A 20008-nucleotide genomic window follows, 5' to 3' on the forward strand; every position below is an offset into this window, starting at 1 on the left:
GTGTCAGTGTCACGCAGGGCAGGGGCCGGGGTCTCGGGGGGCCAGGCCGGCTCACATGACTGAGCAGCATTTACAGCGTTGTTTTTTCAGATCGAGGTCCTGGGGGTCGCTGGTGGTGGCCTCGGGCCCGGCCTGGTCCTCTTCCCGGGAGCTCGGGGTGGCAGTGGCCTCCGGGGCACTGCCGTTGGGCGGCGCGGCCTCCTTGGGCTCAGCGGCGTCCTCGATGACCACCAGCTCGGCTGTGATGGTGTCTTGCAGCCCCAGCACCTTCTTGGTCTCGTCCTCGTCCTCCACGTTCTGGTAGCCCATGAAGATCATGGTGACCGGAGGCTCCTGGCCAGCCTGGATGCTGGCCGGGCCTGAGGTGGCCTCGCCAGGCTGGGCCTGGACCCCGGTGATCTCTCGCCTCAATGGTGTGGTCCGCACGGTCTCCTCCGCCGCCACCGCCGCTGTCCCCCGGGTCTCTGCCGCTGCCGCGGCTGCGGCTGCCGCCTCGCTCAGGGTGACCTCGTCCGCCTTGTGGATGAGTTCGTCCACCTCCAAGGAGCTGAGCGGGTGGATCCCATTCTCTATGGTGCCGTCTACGGCATGGACCACTGTGCGGGGACAGAGAGAATGTGAGCAGCAGGAGCAGGAGGCCAGCAGAGGCGGGGGGGGGAAGAGCAAAACTACCACCGACTGACAATTACAGAGCTTGCCGGGTGTGTCGGTGCGCGCCCGCCATCTAGCTCTTGGGTAGCCGAGGCAGGAGAAGCACTACAAGTAGAAGGCCAGCCTGAACTATGCAGTGACACCATCTCAAAGAAGAAACAGGAAAGAAAGCAAGAAAGAAAAGGAAAGGAAAAGAAAGGAAAAAGGAAACCTAAAAGCTCCCTATTAGTAGCTGGGTGTGGTGGCTCACGCCTGTCATCCCAGTACTCAGGAGGCTGAGGCAGGAGGATCGCTGTGAGTTTGAGACCAGCCTGGGTCCAGGTCAGTCTCAACTACATAGTGCTATTGGGGTAGGATAGGATGACCCCACAATCTGGGTGTGGGCAGGGCTTCTGATTCCTTCAGTCTTTGGCTTCATTTGGTAGTTTTATTGTCGTTGTTGTTGTAGTACTAGGAATTGAACCCAGGGAGTACTGAGCTACCTCAACTGTCTTTTTACTTTTTATTTTGAGACAGGGTCTTCTTAAATTGCTTAGGCTGGTCTTGAACTTCTGATTCTCCTGCTCAGCCTCCTGAGTAGCTTGGATTATGTGTTACAGAGTGCATCACCAGACCCGTATATGTACTAGCAGTAGGTTTGTTTCCATTTGGTTTGGTTTTGTTGGTGCTGGATTGAATTCAAGACCTTTATACTGAGCCACACCCCCAATCTTTATATTTTAGTTTGAGACGGGTTTTTCATTAAGTCACTAAATTGCCCAGGCCGGCCTTGAATCTGGGATCCTCCTGCCTCAGCCTTCCAGAGTGCTGGGATGACAGGTGTGTGCCACACCCAGCTGTTTAGTAGAACCTGAATCACAGTTTTACTCCAGTCCTGTTTCCTAGTGACTGCCCTGAAGGCTGTGCTCAGGCCATTGACATCACACCATCACGTCTCTGTCATTTATTACCTGGCCAAGGGCCATGAGGACCCAGAGGGACCTGGTCCTGCTCGGCACGGGCTCCTGGCACAGCCCAGAACCCTCCTGCCAAGCCCCAGCTGCTTGGGGACACGGGAGGTGGCCACAGTCACTGTCTCCTCCCGGCCAAGGGTCAGGGCTGCCGTCCCTGGACTCCAGCCAGGCGGAAGGAAAGCACACTCCACTCTGATTCCCAGAGACCCAGGAAAGGATGCCTCTGGGGACTCTGGTGGCCCAGAGGGCGGGGTGCGCCCTTCCCCACTGGTTTCTGCCCCAGACAGGAATCCGAGCCCTGGCTGCTGTGAAAACAGAGCACCTTTCGTTGCTAAGCAACCAGAGTCCAGTCTGACAGGTCCTGAGTCCCCAGGGGCTGGGGGAAGCCAGGCAGAGGTGGGGCACAGCTCCGGGTATAGTCCCCCCTGACCAGGGCCTCAGGAGACTACTTTTTTTGTGACAGAACTAGAGCTTGCCAAGCAGCTGGGGCTCAGCAAGAGGGTGCTGGGCTGTGCCAGGAGCCCCTGCAGAGCAGGACCAGGTCCCTCTGGGTCCTCATGGCCCTTGGCCAGGTAATAAATGACAGAGACGCAATGGGACCCAAGCAGATATGTACCCCGATGCTCCTCAGGAGACTACTTTTTTGTCTGCAGAACGAACCCAGGGTCTTTGCAGTGAGCTACATTGGCAGCTCTTTTTTATTTTTTATTTTGAGACAGGGTCTCCTTAAATTGTTAAATTGCCCAGTCTGGGATTGAACTTGTGATCCTCCTGCCTTAGTCTCCTGAGTAGCTGGGCTGTCAGGCGTGCGTGACCATGGCCAGCATGACAGGACCCCTTGAGGAACACTACGGACCTTCCAGAAACCAGAGTTACCTCTAAGAGTATCAGGCTAAACAGCCTGACCTGGCCTCCCACCTGAGAGCCATGAACGTGGTGTCCACCTGTGTCCAGCATCTCAAAGCCAGAACGTGGGAACAGCCTGGCACGCACAGTTGAACAGGTGGGCACACACGCGGAGATATCACTCAGTCAGGACAAGAGAGAGGCTACGACGCTCACCACAGCGTAGACGGACCTTGAGGACGCAGCGTTTGGTGAGAGATGCCAGACACGGAGGACATAATGTGGGCTCCATGGACAGGAAACGCCCAGGACAGGGAAACTCGGACAGGAAGTGGACTCATGGGGGCTGGGGCTGGGGAGGGGATAGGGCTTCCTTCAGCGGTGACAGAATGCCTGGAACTAGGCAGAGAGGACGGTTGCACAACACTGTCATGTACCGAAACTTCCTGAATCACGCACTGCTAAGAGTTGAATTGTGCAGGATGCAATTCTATCTCCAGAGACTTGAAAGCTTCTGCTCCAGGCTTCCCTGCCCCGGAACTGCTTTCTCATGGGCGCCCCCTCCTGGCCGCCAGAAGGAACGTCTATTTACTTACACAGTATTTCTTTTTGGCAGTTGGGGGATGGAGGCCAGGACCTCACCCATTCTGAGCCGCACCCTGGCCCTGGAAGGAGCCTTTAGAACCAACTCCTTCTCCACCCACGGCTCAACCGCACCCCACCCAGGGTTCCCGAAGTCCCCAGGACACAGCCCAGTCCGAGCTCCTCCCATGCTACAGCCCAGCACCCCGCACCCCACTGTGCCGTGCCCCAATCCAAAGCCCTGTTCCTGTGCCCTGTGAGCACCGCGAGAGCCCAGTCACCTCCCCGGCGATGCCTCCCCGCTCTCCCCAACCCAGACACCGCTTGTGGCCAACCAGGTTTCCCCGCAGTCTTTATGGCCACTGTGATCATTTCCATGAGCCACTTGGAAGCTGCTTTTTTGTTTTCTGAGACAGGGTCTCGCTGTGCAGTCTTGGCTGGCCTTGAACTCACTATGTAGCCCAGGCTTGCCTGGAACTCGCTGGGATCCTCCTGCCTCAGCCTCCCGAGCACTGGCATAATGCGCGTGTGTCACTACGCCCAGCTAGCGTGAGCGGCGCCTGCGTGCCCAGGACGCCCTTGTGCCTTTGCCGCCTCGCGTACCTTTGGTCTCGTCCTCGTAGACCTTGATGCCCTGTGGGTGTGGCTCACACTACGCCCAGCTAGCGTGAGCGGCGCCTGCGTGCCCAGGACGCCCTTGTGCCTTTGCCGCCTCGCGTACCTTTGGTCTCGTCCTCGTAGACCTTGATGCCCTGTGGGTGTGGCTCCCGGGGGAGTAGCGTGGTGCTGGACAGCACCCTGGTCTCCCCGGTCACCTTGTCCTTCTCCACTGTGATCTCCACCGAATACATGGCTGGTATTGAGAGGCACGGCGTTAACCGCATCCCATGTCCCCACTCCACCCGCCGGGCTGCAGCCAAGCGGGAGAGGGGAGCCAGCAGCGAGCGAAAGCAGTGGTGGGGACAGAAATGAAGCACCGGACACAGCCCTCTCCAGCTCCACAGCCTGCCATAGCTCCCCAGTGCCCGGCCTTGGCCTTCGAGGCCCATCCTGGCATCCCTCCTCAATGCCCTCTCTCTTCATCTTTTCACACCCGGCCTGCTTGGCCACCAAGCCCCTGGGAGTCGACCCAGGTTCTGGGCAGCCACCTGGAGATTCTTCCTGATGCATCAGGCTCCCTTAGGGATGGCCGCCAAGCCCTGGCCCCTCACAGTCCCCAGCACTGCGGCCTCAGAGGCTCCTCCTCCCCGGGGCCCCTTCCACGCCTGCCTCTCATCTCTGGTGGGTGTCACTAGCACCCTACGTCCCTCTCCACAAGGACCTGGTCCCGAATAACTCCTGCCCCGCAGGCGCCTCGACCTCACCGTGCCTGGGCCCTCTCCACCCCCTAATACCACCAGTCACCAGACTGCACCCCAGGGCCATCTGACTGTCCTTCACCACCTGGAGTCCCCAGCCTTCGTCCTTGGGCCCTGCAGCCGGCATCTCCCATTGTGCCCTCCAGCCACCACCAGAGGGCGCTGTGAGCACCCAAGTCAAGTCTCTCCTGGGTCCAGAGCCCCCCAGGGCTCCCATCTCTCTTTGGGTCAAAGCCCAAGTCCTCCCCACAGCCACAGGGCCCGGCAACAGTTTCCTCCCTCCAGCTCTACATTGTCTGACTCACTTTTCTACATAAATTAACTGAATAGTCAGCCCTCCTGGACTGACCTCCATGGCTGCGCACAAGGCACTTGACAAGCACTTGTTGAATGAATGATGGGCATTTAATCCCTTGTCCTTCTGTTGCTTAACACTTCTACCCATAAAAAAAATCTATTTCCGAGGTTGCCCGTACAGTTGGGCAGGTCGTGTACTGCACAAAGTGCTAGGAAAGGGACTGAACTCGACTCATGCACTGTGGAAGCTGGGTGGGAAGACCCCAAAGCAGGACGATGCCACATCCCAGCTTGGTCACTTCCGGGGAGGCGGCGCCCCCCCCCCGGAGCCAGTCCTCAGCCTGTGCCCAGCAGCAGGTAGGATGTGTGGTGAGCGCTCCAGGTGAGAGCCTGGAGGCCAAGAGAGGGAAGCCATGGGTGTTGCGGTGATGACGCCATGCGTGAGGCCCGTCTTCACCGGGAAGCCTGGGCCAGCGAGGGACAAAGGCATCAAGGCAGAGCTGTGGCCTGGGTCCAGCTGCCGCTGCGTGACCTCTGCCCACGAGACCCACGGGACAGGCCTGGAGGCGTTCAGCCCGGTGGGGCCTCTGCCGGGATGGGGGTGAGGACGGGGCGGGGCGCGGGGATGACCCACCTGCCTTCATCATGGTGGAGCCATCGGCTGTGCGCACTGGGGTGTTGGAGACTCGCTGCTCTGCTGCGTGGAGGAGGGGACAGAGGGGTCAGCAGGAGGGCGGGCCCAGGCTCCCAGAGCCCTGGGGACACCGAGCCCTGACGGACACACACACACCGGGACCCCAGACGCAGCTGGGCCCCAACAAGCACGCAGACCCCACCGCACAGCTAGAGGCCGACCCCTCCCCGGAAGGAGACATGCTCAGCCCGCGGCCTCTCTCGTCTCTCCACCCACATGATTTTCACAGAATCCCCGAAAGGCTGGCCCAGATTTGTTAATTATTAATTTTTAATTCTTCAGTAAGACAAGGAGACACCTCTCGTGAATAATTAATGCTCTGCAAATCAGGCTGAATCCTCCTCAGGGGGCCGCAGATCCACTGTCTGGTAAGAAACGTGACTCTGGACACGTTCAATAACGCATTAAAAAAGGGCCAGGGGTTTAGCTCAGTGCTTCCGCTGCCTGCCTTGAAAGTGCAAGGACCAGAGTTCAAACCCCAGTGCCAAAAAACAAAACAAAAACAAACAACAACAACAAAAAAATTGAAAAAAATGTAACTTGTTTAATAAATTTACTATTGTGGCCTAATGAATGCAACTCATGTATACTTGTATAAATGTACATTTTTTCTTTTCTTTTTTTTTCCAGACAGGGTCTCACTATGCAGCCCAGGCTGGCCTCAAACTCATGGTGGTCCTCCTGCCTCAGCCTCCCAGAGGGCAGGGATGACAGGCGTGCGCCACCGTGCCTGGCTTCTCAACCCATTTTGCAGTTGCAAAAGCTGAGGCCAACCTGCAAGAAGCTCAGAGCCTAGGCCAGGGATTTAGCCCAGCGGCGCCACGCCAGCCTCGCAAGCACAAGGTCTCACAAGGTCCCGAGTTCAATTCTGATACCAAAAAACAAAAACAAGAGAAGCTCAGAGCGTGTGGGTGTGGGACCGAAGTCAGTCACCCTGTGCCAGGTGCAGACCCTCCCACAGCTCGGGCCGCAGCTGGACGTCCCTGCCAGCCTCAGCTTCCTCACCCGTCACCGGGTGCTGTGGTGCCTCCTCCCCAGGGATGTTGTGAAATTCAGGGAAGCGATGACGACAGCGATCCAGACTCAAATCAGGGCTCAGGAGAAACAAAGACCATCTTTGGCCCCCGCCCTGCCATCCCCTCTCCGGCCACCAGAGGGCGCGGTGGCCGGCCAAGCGCCCCTCCCGGAGCCGTACCTTTGGGCGTGCCGGCCCCGGCTGTCTGCAAGAAAGAGTGAGAGGTCAGCGCCCGCTAGGCCTCCCTCAGCTGACCAGGGTCTCCTTTCCTAGCTGAGGACCGGCCACGGGCTCAGGAGCTCATCAGGCACCCTAGGTGCACCCGCACCCCGTCCCCCACATCCCTGGGTTGTGTCCACGTTCAGAGAGGAAATCTTTCTCTCGCCCCCACTATCCCACTGGAGAATTCCTACTGGTCCTGTGAAACCCACATCCCATGAGCAGCCTGGCAAGCCCTGTCCTGATTCAGATGCCTCCTCCGGTGGGGGCAGGGGGTTTCCCACTATGCCCGAGGCCACCCAACGGGAAGGGGTCTGCATGTCCTTAGTCTCCCTAGAACCAGAGGACAGCACACGAAGGGTTCTGCCTTCCCAGCTGCAGCTCTCGTGGGCAGAGCCGGGGCACTGTTGAGGTTCTGACAATTTTTAAATTTACTTATTAATTTTTTTTTCAGTTTATACTTTTTTTGGCGGGGGATACAGGGTCTAGATACATGGTTCAGGCTGGTCCCGCGCTCAACTACATAGCCCAGGCTGGCCTCAAATTCCCAGCAATCCTCCTGCCTCAGCCTCCCAAATGTTGGGATGACAGGTGTGCACACACCTGGCTGCTCCTATCCCTTACATATGGGGGAAACATGGCCCAGAGGGACAAAGCAAACTTGTCCCAGATCACACAGCAGTTGTTCTTGTCTTGGTTAAGGTGTGGGGTCTCACTCGGGACCTGCAGGCCACAGTGACCCCCTTACCTGCTGTGAATTCAGCACCACCTTGGCCTTGGGCTCCTCTCGGGCTGGGCTGGGGACGGCTGCGTTCTCCTTTGCCGTGGAGGGGGCCACCTCTCTGTTCTCCAGCGCGTCAATCTCCTTCTCCAGCCTGTGGTGGGGGGAGGAGGGTGGCGACCACAGCACGCCCGGTGCCTTCACGGCACTTTCTACCCCTCGCGCGGCCGGGGGGCACCGAATGCGTCCTACAAACTGTGAGTCTCCTTTCCTCGCTGAGGACCAGCCATGGGCTCAGGAGCTCGTCAGGCACCCTAGATGCACCCACTGCTCTCCTCCTGAGGCTGGGAGCCATGTGTGATGGCGCATGCCTGTCAGCTCAGCACTCGGGAAGCTGAGGCAGGAGGATTGCCTCAAGTTCAAGACCAGCCTGGACCACAAACCGAGATCCTCTCTCGAAAAACACCAAATAATTGGGCCAGGGATTTAGCTCAGTCGGGCCACCCCCTGCCTGGCAAGCACAAGGTCCTGAGTTTGATCCCTGGTACCAAAGAAACAAAAAACAAAACAAAGAACACCAAATAGGTCTGGGTCAGCATGGCTGGGACCCCGCTGGGCCAGGCTGGACAGTGTCCTGTGCAGGGCCCAGCATGGGGCGGGGCCAGGCCTCTCGGAGCCCCAGGCTGGAGCAGACACCAGCAATCCCGGGCGTCGTTTTCCTCTGCAGTGACCCTGTTGCCCTGAGCTGGGCCTGGGCCTCCCACCTAGCCGCCAGCCCGGAAACCCAGGCCTTTTGTCCCCCGGCCACTTTCCCATCCTGTCCCCTCCCCGCTTCCTGCGCCCAGCTGCCGCAGCCTCCATCAGTACTGGGCTGCGGGTGCGGCCAGCTGGGCTGCCGCCAGGACCCCTGAGGAGGCCAAGGCAGGCTTCCTCCCTGATGCCACAGGCCCGCCACCCACACCTGTCCAGAGAGGAAAGGCATGGACCAGCGCCCCGCTGGGCGCCCTGTGCCCCAGGACAAACCACACCACCCACCTGCAGATGGACCCCTCCAGGAGCCGGGCCCTCTGCTCGTCCTCCTGCATCTGCCTCCGCATGTCCTCGTCCCCCTCCGAGGCTGACGATGGCGTCCCCTCCAGCAGCCAGCGTTCCCGCAGCGCCTTGGACTGGGGCACAGGTCGGGGTCAGATTTAGGGTTGTGAGCCAAGCACTGTCATCCCAGTGCTCAGGAGGCTGAGGCAGGAGGGTCTCCACAAGCTTATCAGCATGGGCTGCACAGTGAGATCGTGTCTTCCCACCACAAGATCTGGGGTCCTGGTCACCTGTGCCCCCCGAGCGCCCCCGCAGGCCCCACCTTCAGGTGCTGTAGCTGCCGCCTGTCATCCTCCAGCTGCAGCCTCTTGCTCTCAATCTCCGCCTGCCTCCTCCGCCGCTCCTGGGGGACAGGGGACCTAACATCAGCAGGGTGGGCGCAGGCACTGAGACCCACCCCATCCACTGGGCATCAGGAACTCACCGCGATGGCCTGGAGTCTCTCCTGCTGAGATGCGGTGTCTGCCGCCAGGACCCTGGGGACGGAGACAAAGTCAGGCTGGCCCCGCCCCAGTCCCAGCCGGGCGCCTTCCCACCTAGGTGACAGGAGGCGGGTGGGGTCGTCCCTGACCCGGAGCCCAGGCTCCCCTTTCCAGCCTCTGGGCACAGTGCTGTTCTCTACCTTATACTTCATGAATTCATTCAGCAAACCTTCCGGCAGCTCCCACCGAACTGCGCTTAGAGAGGCAGGAAGGATTTAGGAAAGAGAGCATTAAGGCTGGGCCATAAAGGATGCATAGGAGTCCACCAGGCATCAAAGAGCAGAGAAGGGGTTTTGGGAAGACCTACACCCGCACCCCCTGGGTGGATCAGGACAGCCCCTCCGCATCCTCCACGCACCAAATACATTTCTGCAGCTGCAAAGGGGCACGGGGAGAACACAGGGCCCCGCCAGGCCCTCCCAACCCAGAACCACACACAGCAGAGAGCAGCAAGGTTTGACCCGACCCCTCTCATTCAGGGTTTTTTTTGGGGGGGATCCTGTCAAATCAAAAACCTGGGATGCTTACCCTTGAGCTATACCCTCAAGCTCCACCTTTTGCAAATTTATTTTAAATCAGTGTGGTGGCACACACCTGTAATCCCAGCAGTTAGGAGGCTGAGGCAGGAGGATTGCCAGGAGTTTGAGTCAGCCTGGGCTACACAGCAAGATCTTGTCTCAAAACAAAAACAAACAAATACAAAGAAGGGGTTTTACAGCCAGGCATGGCAGTGCATTCTGTAATCCCAGCACTTGGGAGGCTGAGGCAGGAGGATTGCTACGAATTCAAGGCCACCCTGGACTATACATCAAGACCTTGTCTCAAAAAAACAAAAAACAAAACAAAACAGAAAAAAACCCCAAAAACAAACAAAAGGAGTCCTGCTAAGTTACCCAGAATGGACTGGAATTTCAGATCCTCCTGCTTCAGCCTCTCAGGGTGCTGGGATGACAGGTGTGCTCCATGCCTGGCCCTGTGCCATCCTGTGTCTTTTGGGAGAGGAAGCCAGGGACATTCTAGCCTCAGCACCCAGGGGTGATATACGTGGGTGCCCCAAAAGCAGCAGTGTTGCCAGTTTTACCCAAAGGAGACAGGGACTTCACGTGGGGGCGAGGCGGCTGGAGAAACCCTCCCCCACCTGTCCCTGCTCCCCACCCCAACAGGAGGCGGAGCTTTGGGAACTGGCCCCTCCCACTCCTGGTACTTCTTTGGGCTTCTTAGGTGCTCATTAAATGTAGGCAGAGTTTGGAAAACCAGGTTTAATCAGGCCTGTTGGTGCACGCCTGTGATCCCAAGACTCTGGGAAGCTGAGGCAGGAGGATCCCAAGTTCAAATCCAGCCGTTCAAATCCAGCCTGGGCAATACAATGATCTAGCAAGATCTGTCCCTGATAATAGGAAAAATAACAACCAGGCCTAGTGACAATCATAATAAGCTCAGCCTCCAGGACTAGGCAGGGAGGGGGAAATGGGGGGTGTCCCTAAGCTTAATTGGGGAGATGACCTAAGCCAGCTGCCTAGTCTGGGCACTGCACAGGGAAGTGGAAGCAGTTTCCTGGCCTCACGGGGCCTGGGGAGCCACGGTCCCACGCCCTGACAGGTGACCCCACTGGCTCCTCCCTTCCCGCTGGGTGGCTACTACGCCTGTCTCTGCCCTGCCCAAGGGCCCCGGTGTCTTCCCTTGCGCCCTCTCGGGCGCCCTCTAGGGGAGGCTGGGCTCGGCTGGGTGGGGTCAGGAAAGAATTGATTCCACGTTCTGGCCAGGAGACAGACGGGTTGCGATTCTGGGTTGGCCCTTTTATTTTTTGTTGGTCTATTTCTTTCCCCCAGTACCGGGCATCAAACTCAGGATTTTGTGCTTGCCAGGAGGCGCGTGTGGCACCACCGAGCTACAACCCCGGCCCTGGCTTGGTTTTTTGAGACACAGTTTTGCCATAGAGTTCAGACTTCAGCTCAATATGTAGTTCTGGCGGGCCTCAAATCCTGGCAATAACCCTGCCTCAGCCTCCCCAGGCTGAGATTACAGGTGTGCCCACCGCACCCGGCTGGTGTGATGCCAGTACAGTAGCAGGGCCCTGGGCCCCCTTGACACCCACCGCTCACTGCCCTGGGCCCCCTGCCTCCTTCCTGGCCCCCAACAGCCTCCTCTCCACCTCACCAGCAGAGGCAGCTGCTTCTCCCTCACCCTAAAGTGCCCTGGCTCCCATCACCTCTAGGAGGAAACCACCGCCTGGGCCGGCTTCTGTCCACCTCTCCCGCTCCAGCCTCCCCGTCACTCCCTCTGCTCTGGCCCTGGACCTACAGCTGTGGGGCCAGCTCATTCCGACCACAGGGCCTTTGTCTCTGCTCTTTGGCCTGCCTGGTGAATTCTCCCCAAGCTGGAAATGGGTCCAGAGCGAGCAAGCAGAGAGGTGGCTAAAGAGATTAACCTTCATCAGCCTCCTTTTCCAGCGTCAAAGGGGTCTCCAGGGACCCACTCGGGAAGGAGCCAGGCCTGGGCCGGGGGTCCAAGCAACAGCACAGGACGGGCTGCCTGACGCCCTGTCCTCATCCCAGCGGTCTGGTGGCCTTTCAGACTGGATAGAGGGACACAGGGGCGGCTGTGTGTCTGGCTCCCCAGTCTGAAGACAAGGCGGGCAGTGTCCTCTGAGGCGGGGCAGGGGAAGGTCAGAGGGACACGGGGCAGAGGCCCGGGGCCATGTCCCCAGCGAGGCCGGGGAAGAGGCTGTGTCTCACTTCCCCTCTCTGCATGCGTCAGGGTGGGGTCCCAGGCAAGGGGCCCCAGCTTCTTCCCTTCTGTCCGCTCCACCCCTCCCACCAGCAGCCACCCCTCCCCAGGTCTGCGGGCGCCGGAGCCCCGCGCTCCGCCCTCGGGCGCCACCGCTGCGGGTGATGGATGGCAGACCCGCGGGAGGCGGTCGCCCTGGCAACCGCGCCGTCCCTATGGCAACGCGGAGGCCCGGCACGCGGGGGTGGGGCCTGCACGGAGCGTCTCCCGCCCCCGGCGCCGGGGGCTGCAACGGTGCCTGTCAGCTCCAGGGGCTGCCTGGGCGTGGGGGGCAGGTGCCCAGGCTGGGACAAGGAGGACGCTTCCAATTTTTTTTTTTTTCGGTATTGGGGACTGAAACCACGACCTTGGCAATGAGCTACATCCCTGTACTTTTTAGTTTTTATTTTGATACAGGGTCTGGCTAAGTTTCTAAATTGCTCAGGCCAGTTTGGAACTTGAGATCTTCCTGCCTCAGCCTCCCAGAGTCCTAAGATTATAGGTGTGCACCACTACATCTGGCTTTGGGGTGCTCCCAGTTTTGAGACTCACACCCATCCGTCCCAGAAGGGTTTTGGACGAGTCAGCCCCAGTTAACACAAGAGAGTATGCAACTTCATAAACCCTGAAAATAAAGCAAAATAAGTCTTCAACTCTAATAAAACAGCAGCAAAATAAACACCCGCAGGGACTCATTACTTCCTGCCAGGCACCATCAGCCCTATTTCACAGATAGGGGGACTGAGGCCATAAAGTCTGCTATGAGGAGGGTCCTGAGAACGGCCCGGCACTGTTGTTCCTGTCCTATGGGAGGGGGGCTTGAACACCGTGAGGAAGAAAACGGGGTCTCCTTGAAGTCTTGCAGGCTGGTGGGGGGGTAGGGGTCCGGGGAAACACAGGCCAATCACAGAAGATCTTTTTGTCTGTTTAAGATTGTCACACTATGTAGTCCAAGCTGGCCTTAAACTCGCAGCGATCCTCCTGCCTCAGCCTCCCCATCATTGGGATTGGAGGTGGGCACCATTACGACGGGCCTCACACACAATACATCTTACAAGTGGGTGAAGAAGCTCAGTTTGGCTAAGGATAAGGATGACCTAGCGCACTGAGGCACTGCCTAGGGCCGGGGATGGGGGACCCGACAGCCCTCTAAGGCGCACAGGCATCCTGTCCTCCAGCGATCATTTTTCTGGTGCTTGGAGCAAAATCTGGGCTGCGCTGGTGTGGGCGGCTGGGGCCCGCGAGGGCGTAGTCTCCAGCACGCGTGAGAGAATCTGGCTGCAGGCGATGAGCTCATGGGGCCCGGGACATGGGGGGGGCTCGCTTTGCAGGGCGGTCGTTTTTTTTTAAGGTCCAGAGAGGTTATGCAACGGTCCAAGGTCACCCAGCGGCCAGGGCGGCAGACTTGGCGGGAGCCCTGCGTGGGGGCGGGGTCGCACGTGTCCCTCCACGCGCGGGGATGAAGGGTCCCGGCCAGGCAGCGAGGCCCAGCGCCCGGGACATTCCTGCCGCTGTGACAGGAAGCCCCTCCTTAGCCAGGAGGGGAGTCACGCGGGACGATGAGGGTGCGGGGGTGGGGTTATGGCTGGACCTGGGGCTCTCCCTGCATTCCCGGGGAGCCCCCCCCCATCCCACAGCTCGCTCCTGGCCCTCCATGAACCCCAATCCTAGCCCTGAATGTGCTCCCCTAGGATTACCCGGGAGCCAACTGTGACCCTACCCCTGAAGGTAACCCTCACCCTAACCCTAAGGCCCAGGATTCTGAGCCTCCAACCCCCTCCAACCCACCCTGCTCAAAACCCTGCCCCAGCCAGGCATGGTGGCACACGCCCGTGATCCCAGGGAGGCTGAGGCAGGAGGATTGAAGTCAGCTGGGACTACATAGCGCAAGACTCCGTTTCAAACAACTCCCTAACCCTAACCCTTTCAGAACCCCGGCCTGCATTTGGGGTTGCACTGTGGCCCCTGTCCTTCAGCCTGGCAGTCCCTGACCTCCTGCACTACCGCCTCTCCCAGGAAGCCATCAGGGGCCTCCCTGACCTTCAGGAAGGAATCCTCCCCCAGCCTCTCAGCCTGCAGCACAGGCAGCCCCTAGAACCACGCTGGTGCCTGGGGATTCTTGAAGGCTCAGGGCAGAGAGAATGTCACAGCAGGGAGGGCAGAGCTGTTTGTTGCCATTCACCTGGGGAGGGGCAGTGGGGTATGACTGGGGCCTGTGCAGGTGGGTCCCACTGCAGAGACCACGGTGTCCCTCCCACCCCTTGCTGACTCCAGCATCATCTGCCCAGACTCGACCACAGGGCCTTTGCACCAGCCTCGAGGCCTCCCAACCCTGCTCCTGGGCCCATCCTCAAGAGCACTTTGCACATAGGCCTCCCTGACCACCCTGACCTTCACACCACAGCTTGCAGTACCATGAAACACCCTGGCCACGTTGATTTTTATTTTCTTCTCCCCACCACAAGGACAGCACAGTGACTTTTTTGTCCCCATGTCCCATATTTACTGTAACATCTAGGGAAATAGACTCCTGTTTTGAGAGGAAGCCCCGGCCCACAGGCACCTCAGCCCCAGGATCACCTGTTCAGTAAGTACTCCTTTCTTACTCAGTGTCACCATTTACCCTTTCTATTTTATTTATTTTTTGTTTGTCTTTGTTTTGAGACAGGGTCTCACTATGTAGTTGAGACTGACCTGGAACTCACTATGCAGCCCAGGCTGGTCTTGAACTCACATCGATCGTCCTGCCTCAGCCTCCCCAGGGCTGGGATTACAGGTGTGAAGTCCCGGCATATTTATTTTTTATTTTTAGGGTTATTTTTTTTTAAACAAGGTCTCGCTATTTAGTCCAGGCTGGACTTGAACTTGAGGCAATCCTCCTGCCTTAGCTTCCTGAGTGCTGGGATTATATGTAGGTGTGCACCACTATGCCCGACTCCCACAGTTTCCAATGATCTAAAGCAGGATCTGGACTCCACACCAAACACATTAGTATATACACCATCCAAGTGCCCATCGAAGGAAGGTGGACACACACAGCAAGGTCCAGCTACACCGTGGAATATTACACAGCCAGGAAGAGGCTATGACATCCACCACAGCACGGCCGGACCTTGAGGACGCCGTGCTCAGTGAGAGACACCAGACACAGAGGACACCGTGTGGACTTCACGGACAGGAAACGCCCAGGACAGGTGACTCCAGAGACAAGAAGTAGACTCCTTGGTGCAGGGCTGGGAGGGACTGCTCACGGGGAAGGGGCTTGCTTTTGAGGCAATAGAATGTTCTAAAATTGACCATGCTGACGGCTGCACAGCTTGGTATCAATACAAAGTTGAAAACCCCTTATCTAAAAGATACAGGATGAGAAATGTTTGGAATTTTTAAATTTGGGGCATATTTGCCTATCGATAGTAAGATCTTGGGCCACAGCCTCAAGTCTAAACATGGAATTCATTTACATTCATTCAGACCCTCGACACACGACCACAGCTTCGTGTTTTCAGGCCTAGAAGATGGCACGCCTGAAAGGCAAGCGCTCAGCGCTGAGCTGCACCCCTAGCTCTTTTCACTTTTTGAAACAGAGACTCAATAAATTGCCCAGGATGGCTTCGAACTTTCCATCCTCCTGCCTCAGCCTCGCAAGTAGCTGAGATTACAGGTGCTCAGCCCCAAGGTGATTTTATAGGGTGCTTCTAGCTCACCTGTGTTTTGACTGCAAGAGTGGGCGTGGAATCTCCCACTAGTGGTATCTTGTTAAAGCTTTAAAAGTTTCAGAATTATTTAGATTAGGGATTAGGAACCTGCACTTTAAAAGCTACTGGACTGTGTGTTTTTTGTTTTTTCTTTTTAGACAGGTTCTCACTATGACCCCCAGGCTGGCCTTGAACTCACAAGGATCCTCCTGCCTCAGCCTCCCAAGTGCTGGAATGACAGTTGTGTCCCACCGGGCCCTGCGTGAATTTTTTTTAAGCAGGTGGATTGCATAAAATGTGAATCACATCTTCAAAAAAGCTGTAAAGAGCCACCTAGCACACCTGTAATTCCAGCACTTGAGAGGCTGCGGCAGGAGGATCCCTGTGAGTTTCAGGTCAACCTGAGCTACACAGCGAGTTCAAGGCCAGCCTGAACTACAAAGCGAGATCTTGTCTCAAAAAAACAAAACAAACAGCAACAACAACAAAGCTGTAAAGGATTCTATATAAACAGAAAACACCAGCCTTTGTCCGGTATGGTGATGCATGCCTGTGATCCCAACACTCTGGGAGGCTGAGGCAGGAGGACTGCCCAGCCTGACCCTGTCTCAAAAAATATAAAGCAGCACTGGGGATGGAGCGCAGCGCAGGGGCCCTGTTTAATCTCCAGTACTCCAAATAAACAAACTAATAATTAAACACCTCCAGTCTTCCCTCCAGCCCTCCCAAGGTCAAAGGGTTTGAACGCAAACTACCAAAGGGCACCACACCTGGCACCGTGACAGGTGTTCCTGGACCTCCCGGCTTCTGCCTCTCACAGGCCCTCCAGGCTTGCGCACCGCTGCCCTTGGTGCCACCGTCTCCCTACGACTGTCTGGTTCACACAGCCCATCCCACCTAGGTCCTCACCCACCGCAGGGCCTGGCTCGGGTTTCCCCCCTCAAGCTCCAGCTTTGAAGCGAGCTTTGCCCTGGTGACTGGCTGTGAGTGTCCCTGGACCTCCGCTGAGATCCCCAGGGCAGGAGACAGCCATGCTGGCCCAGTTCTAAGCTCCTCAGATGCCCGGAAGGCCCTGCAGCCTCCTCCTGGGGCAAGAGGACACTGTGCCGCTTTCCCATCACCCTCTCTCTGTGCATCGGGGATCATCTCTCTGAGTGAAGCAGGCTGCTCAGCCTGATTCTGGTGCTGGGTGTCTGCCCACCTAGACACAAGTACTGCACCTTCAGCTCCAGAAGATGCCCTGCAGCCCCTGTTCAGCCTGAGCCCCAGCGTGCCCTGGCCAGCTCAGGCACCATCTACAGTTCCTCAGGCCAGCAGGGCAATCCCCCACAGCACAATCCAAAGAATGCTTCCTTCTTCATTGCTTCCATACCCCCTGGCCTTTGCACATGCTGAGTCTCTGCCAGCTGCAGCCTTCTGCCTGCCTGGTAAAACCCTGAACACCCTGGACCCTGGTGGGAGGGACCAGGAAACCTTCCCCACACCTCTCACCCTGCCTGATGCTAGGGCACTCATCAGGGGTCTGCTGAATGAACAGATGATCGGCTTCCTAGACTTTGAGAAAGGGCATACAGAGCATAGCAACCCATTTTCCACCTTTAATTTTAATTAATTCATTCCTTTTCTTTCTGGTGGTACTAGAGATTGAATGAGCTCAGTCTTCACACTGAGCTACATTCCTAACCTTTTTTTATGTTTTACTTTTGAGAGGCAGGATCTTGCTAAGTCACTAAACTGCCCAGGTTAGGTACAAATTTGCAATCCTCCCGCCCCAGCCTCCCAGAGTGCTTGGATGACAAGGGTACACAACCACATATGGCTCATTTTTCAGTTTTAAAATCTGAGAACTTTGGGCCAGGATTTAACTCAGCGGTGCTGCCGCCTATCTCGCAAGCACAAGAACCCGAGTTCAACCCCTGGTACAAAAAAAAAAAAACCGACAAAAAAACAAAAATCAAAATCTGAGACCCTTGAGGATGGACCGGCTGTGGTGGGCCTGAGGCAGAAGCAGCCCTCTGAGTGGCCTAAGACCCTCTTGCTGCCCAGCCCTAAGCCTTGTGTCCCCACAAATGGGGCTAGTGGGATCTCGTCCCCTTTGACAATGAGAAAGTAAGGCCCAAAGAAAGAACGAGATAAGGGAGGTCCCCCCAGTTGTGCCCTGGCACCCAGAGCCCCGTGGAAGCCACCTTCCATGTGGCTCAGTAAAGCAACCAGAGCCAGGCATGGCGGCCTGATCCCCGCAAGCTCCTGCCTAGCCTGGGCAATTTAGTGACTTAGCAAGACCCTGTCTCAAAACAAACAATACCAAAGGGCTAGAGATGTAGCTCAGGGCAAAACTCCTGGGTTCCATATCCTGTACTGAAAAAAAAAAAAAAAGAAAACTAAGCAAGCTGGAAAGCCGCTGTCAGGTCGTCTGTGTGGTCGTCAGGCCCTCCGCCCACAGCCATGCTGGACACAGCAAGGTACCGGAAACCCTCCTGACCCCACTCTGGCACTTCAGAGGTACAAATCTCATTCATTCCTGAGCTGTTCAGCCCTGCGCAAGTCACTTAACCTCTCTGTGCATTCGCTCTCTCTCTTTCTGTAAGGATCCAGCAAGGTCACACCCATGACACCCTCAGAGGCCCCAGGACAGCACACAAACGTGCCTGCCCGTCTCAGGCAGGCTTCCTGTGTCACCCAGCACTACCTCATACTCTTATCTTTAAAATTCACAATCTTTTGGGCTGGGGATTTAGCTCAGTGGCACCGCACCTGCCTCGCAAGCACAAGGTCCTGAGTTTGATCCCCAGTATCAAAAAAAAAAAAAAAGACACAATTTTTTAAAACCAAATCTTCCCCCCACCCTTTTTTTCAAACAGAGAACAGTACTCTGTGAGAAAACCAGAAGTTGCAGCTGCAAACAACAAAACAGCTACGGTGAACACAGCATCCCACTATCAGATTCCATTATCACTAGATAACGTTACCTTTTAACCTGCTCGCTGTCTTATTAGAAAGAGATTAGCAAACGTGAAAGGGCGTGAAGGACCCAGTGAGCACCCAGTTGGGACTTCGCCTTTGACAATTTCCAGCTCTGAGCTGGCTAAGGGCAGTGGCCTACGTCGTCTCAATGGCCAGGGACAAGAGTTCGAGACCAGCCCGGAACAAAACCAAACCCTAATTACCCTGACCTAACCCAGCTGGCCTGTGGGCCGACACTATTCCCCTTCCCCTCCCCAGGGTGGGTGCCTGCAGGACCGCAGAGGAAGCCCCCAGCTTCCGGTCCGCACCTTTGCAGGGTTCTCCTAGCCACTTCCTTACTCGCTAGTTTTCATGAAACCCTTCCACGAACGACACTCACCGTTCAACAAAATTTAAATTTCCTTAAATTCTCAAACGCATTTCTGAAACTTTCCAGCTGCCTCCTGCACCATGGAAACCGACTGAGGTAAGTGGTGATGGAGAGATCACGCTGCCACCACCCTTGCCTGGCTCTGTCCCTGAAGCCCACTCCACCCAGCCCCGTGAGTGAGGGGCGGGGGGTGGGGGGCAAACTGGGGCAGCGTCAGAGTCCCCTGCCACTGTCCTGGGGGAACGGATGACAGGTTCCCTGGCTGCAACCAGAAAAGTGACCCACGGTGAGGGATCACGAGGCCACAGAGACCCACGACCGAGTACCCAGGACACTCTCCGTGCACTGTGGGACCCTGGGCAGCTGCTGCCCCTCTCTAGGCCTTAGGACCCCCGGGGGGGGAAGGGGTGGCAGGAAGGGGAACAAAGGGGCCCAACCAGCAAATCCCCTTCCTCTGCCACTCTGGGTGGGACTTTTCCTGCCTCCCCCTCTCCACCGCACCTGCCCAGGCCCGGCTGTCTGGAGGCCCAGAGGCCGGGGACAGCGGAGCAGATAAACAAGACAGGGACTGAGCCTGGAGTCCAGTCGGCTCCCCTGAGCCCCTGGCTGGGCTCCCGGGCGGGTGGGGTGGGGTAGCAGCCCGGCCTTTGTCTGGTTTTTCAAAAGCAGAGGACACCGTGTGTCTCGCCTTCCGCGGCAGGGAGGGGTGAGAGCTTCCACCCGGCCCAGGGCGTGGCGGGTCACTGCAAATCCCCCGGGAAAGTTGCTGCTTGCAAAACACAGCAGCCGGATGAGCAGGGCAGCGGCCAGGTCAGGTTAGGCCGGCGCGAAGGACCTCTGTGACCTGCCCGGCTGGGGTGGGGACAAGGCCCAGAGCAGGCACAACCAGTCGCGCCACGCACGGGTCCTCACAACACTCCGCGACCTCCAGGACCCACCTGTGGGAGTGAGGGGCGGGGGGCTGGGACAGGACACTCACGCTGACAGCAGGTGACCTGCGTCCCGAATGACCACGCAGACTCATCGAGCACCTGCTGTATACCACAGTCTTCTGCCGCCTGAGCCCCTTACCAGCCCCACCAGCCCCAAGGCCGCCCGAGCAAGACAGGGCACACGCTTCTGACCCCAGCCTATTTGTCACCCCATTCGGTCCCTTTCTTGGGGCTCCTCCGGGCCGGGAGGGGATCAGCCTCACACTCGCGGCTGGGCACCGCCTATGCCGACCCCGCGCACCCACCAGACTCCGGGGAAGCCCCTCCCGCCAGTGGCGACGCGGGGCAGCACCTGGCCCTGGATCTGGGCT

General features: G+C 57.6%; 2 protein-coding genes across 2 annotated transcripts in view; one reads left to right on the forward strand and one right to left on the reverse strand.

Annotated features, from left to right (window-relative positions):
- Positions 1-6: 6 nt before the first annotated feature.
- Positions 7-20008, reverse strand: part of Palm (paralemmin) — a 25434-nt gene continuing 5432 nt past the window's right edge. Inside the window, exons 2-10 of the mRNA XM_010635143.1 lie at positions 18715-18736; positions 8853-8904; positions 8691-8771; positions 8372-8502; positions 7364-7490; positions 6577-6601; positions 5322-5384; positions 3754-3885; positions 7-596 (exon numbers count right to left, since the gene is read on the reverse strand). Coding sequence (XP_010633445.1) covers positions 52-596; positions 3754-3885; positions 5322-5384; positions 6577-6601; positions 7364-7490; positions 8372-8502; positions 8691-8771; positions 8853-8904; positions 18715-18736 — 1178 coding nt within the window. The 3' untranslated portion in view covers positions 7-51. The remainder of the gene's footprint in view (positions 597-3753; positions 3886-5321; positions 5385-6576; positions 6602-7363; positions 7491-8371; positions 8503-8690; positions 8772-8852; positions 8905-18714; positions 18737-20008) is intronic.
- The window catches only part of Prss57 (serine protease 57), a 10097-nt gene continuing 8822 nt past the window's right edge, over positions 18734-20008 (forward strand). Inside the window, 1 exon segment of the mRNA XM_033759633.1 lies at positions 18734-18801. The gene's annotated coding sequence lies outside the window, so the exon portion shown is untranslated.

This window comes from Fukomys damarensis, unplaced genomic scaffold (assembly GCF_012274545.1).
Source record: "Fukomys damarensis isolate Sample0158 unplaced genomic scaffold, DMR_v1.0_HiC HiC_scaffold_37, whole genome shotgun sequence".
In the NCBI taxonomy this organism is placed as follows: Eukaryota; Metazoa; Chordata; class Mammalia; order Rodentia; family Bathyergidae; genus Fukomys; species Fukomys damarensis.